General features: G+C 43.6%; 1 protein-coding gene across 1 annotated transcript; it reads left to right on the forward strand.

Moving 5' to 3' along the window:
* Positions 1 to 6: 6 nt before the first annotated feature.
* Positions 7 to 1,716, forward strand: LOC111664901 (sodium bicarbonate cotransporter 3-like; the record flags this gene model as incomplete). Its single annotated transcript, XM_023419707.2, has 3 exons — positions 7 to 108; positions 1,125 to 1,258; positions 1,471 to 1,716. Coding segments are annotated over exons 1-3 (437 nt in total), but the record flags the coding sequence as incomplete, so codon positions are not given.
* Positions 1,717 to 1,725: the final 9 nt, after the last annotated feature.

The following is a 1,725-nucleotide window of genomic DNA, read 5'->3' on the forward strand; positions in this document are numbered from 1 at the left end:
TCCCTCAGTCTGCAATGTCTAGCCTCCGTCCTCTTCCTCTACTGCGCCTGCATGTCCCCTGTCATCACATTTGGAGGTCTGCTTGGAGAGGCAACAAAAGGCAACATAGTGAGTCTGAAAGCTTGGCCACACAAGTCAGTCCTTGTGCTTTTCATGAGCTCAGTGGGAATCAAACCCCTAACCCTTGGTTGTGTAAGTGCCATGTTGCACCAAATGAGATATAAACTTGGTTGTCAAATGTGAGCATTTAGAATATTTTTGCCATTATTGTGCACTTAAAATGAATGTTGTGTTGTTCCCTCATCTGAGCTCATCTGATTTAACTTAATCTTAACAATTTTCCTTCCACCATTTAATGCAAAAAGAGTGCTTTCTTAAACCATCATATTTAACATATATGTATACTTGTATATACACAGTATATACAGTGCTTAAATGCAGATGTGACATATCTACATACAGTTCATCCCAGTTATTGTCATTGCTACCGTTTCACAAGGAAGAAACACATTTTCTGACTACTCTATGTCCTCACTTTTTTATAAAGCAGGTCACTTACTGTGTCAAGAAAAGTCATGATAATCTTTCACCCACTTCAACATTGTATTACTCAGCTGAGTCCATGTGTTTGATTGTGTGGCCTTAATTTCCCTGCCACAAAAGGATGTGGTGATAATTTAGCCATCCATGCACTAATTGACTCTCACATTGCAAGCTATTCTATATAGTGTCTTTCTCTTTTTATCACTCCATATCTCTCCCTCTCTGTCTCTCTTTCCTTTCTACCCAGATGTCCTTATTAGGCCAGGGACTGTTGGCATAGGCACAGTCTGTGTGCTGGTGTGTGTGATGCATCTGAGTAAACTCAGCAGACAAGGGCTTCACAGAGATATGACTTTGGACAAGTCAGCAGAGTGGAAATATTCAAACAGTTTATCTAGCTTCTCAGACACAGCCCAGAATGTCTGTTTAATCAAAACTCTGTGTTCTGGTCGGGGGGTCTCTTCCTCATCTCTCTCTTTTCTCCTTCAGCCTTTCCCATTCTATCCTCCTTTGTGTGGTTTCATCTCCCCCATCATCCCTATCTCATTCCCTCACGCCCTCCCTCTCCTCTGTGCCTACAGAGTGCCATAGAGTCTCTATTTGGGGCATCACTGACAGGAGTGGCATACTCCCTCTTCGCAGGCCAGCCCCTCACTATTCTTGGCAGCACGGGGCCTGTCTTAGTGTTTGAGAAGATCCTCTTCAAGTTCTGCAAGTAAGTTCAAGCAAGTTTACTTTTCCAAAGTAAATGAGTTTATGAGTCGAAATATTGATAACTAAACTAAATAGTCTGCACAGCATTATGCATGAGTTATAATAATCTAATGGGCCCAAATGTGCATATCTGCACCCATGTACAGGTGCATAAGTAGACCTCTATTCATCCTCCTCCACCATCCACGCCACGTCTTTTTCATTCTCTCCTAGTGACTACGACCTGTCCTACCTGTCACTGCGGACCAGCATTGGTCTGTGGACAGCCTTCCTGTGTCTTGTCCTCGTGGCAACAGATGCTAGCTCCTTGGTCTGCTACATCACCCGGTTCACAGAGGAGGCCTTTGCCGCACTTATCTGTATCATCTTCATCTACGAGGCTCTGGAGAAGCTGTTTCACCTGGGAGAACACTACCCTATCAACATGCACAACAACTTGGACAACCTTACCCTTTATTCGTGAGTGCT

This window comes from Seriola lalandi, unplaced genomic scaffold, assembly GCF_002814215.2.
Source record: "Seriola lalandi dorsalis isolate HSWRI2012SDOR001 ecotype SW California unplaced genomic scaffold, Sedor1 jcf7180002001867, whole genome shotgun sequence".
Lineage (NCBI taxonomy): Eukaryota > Metazoa > Chordata > Actinopteri > Carangiformes > Carangidae > Seriola > Seriola lalandi.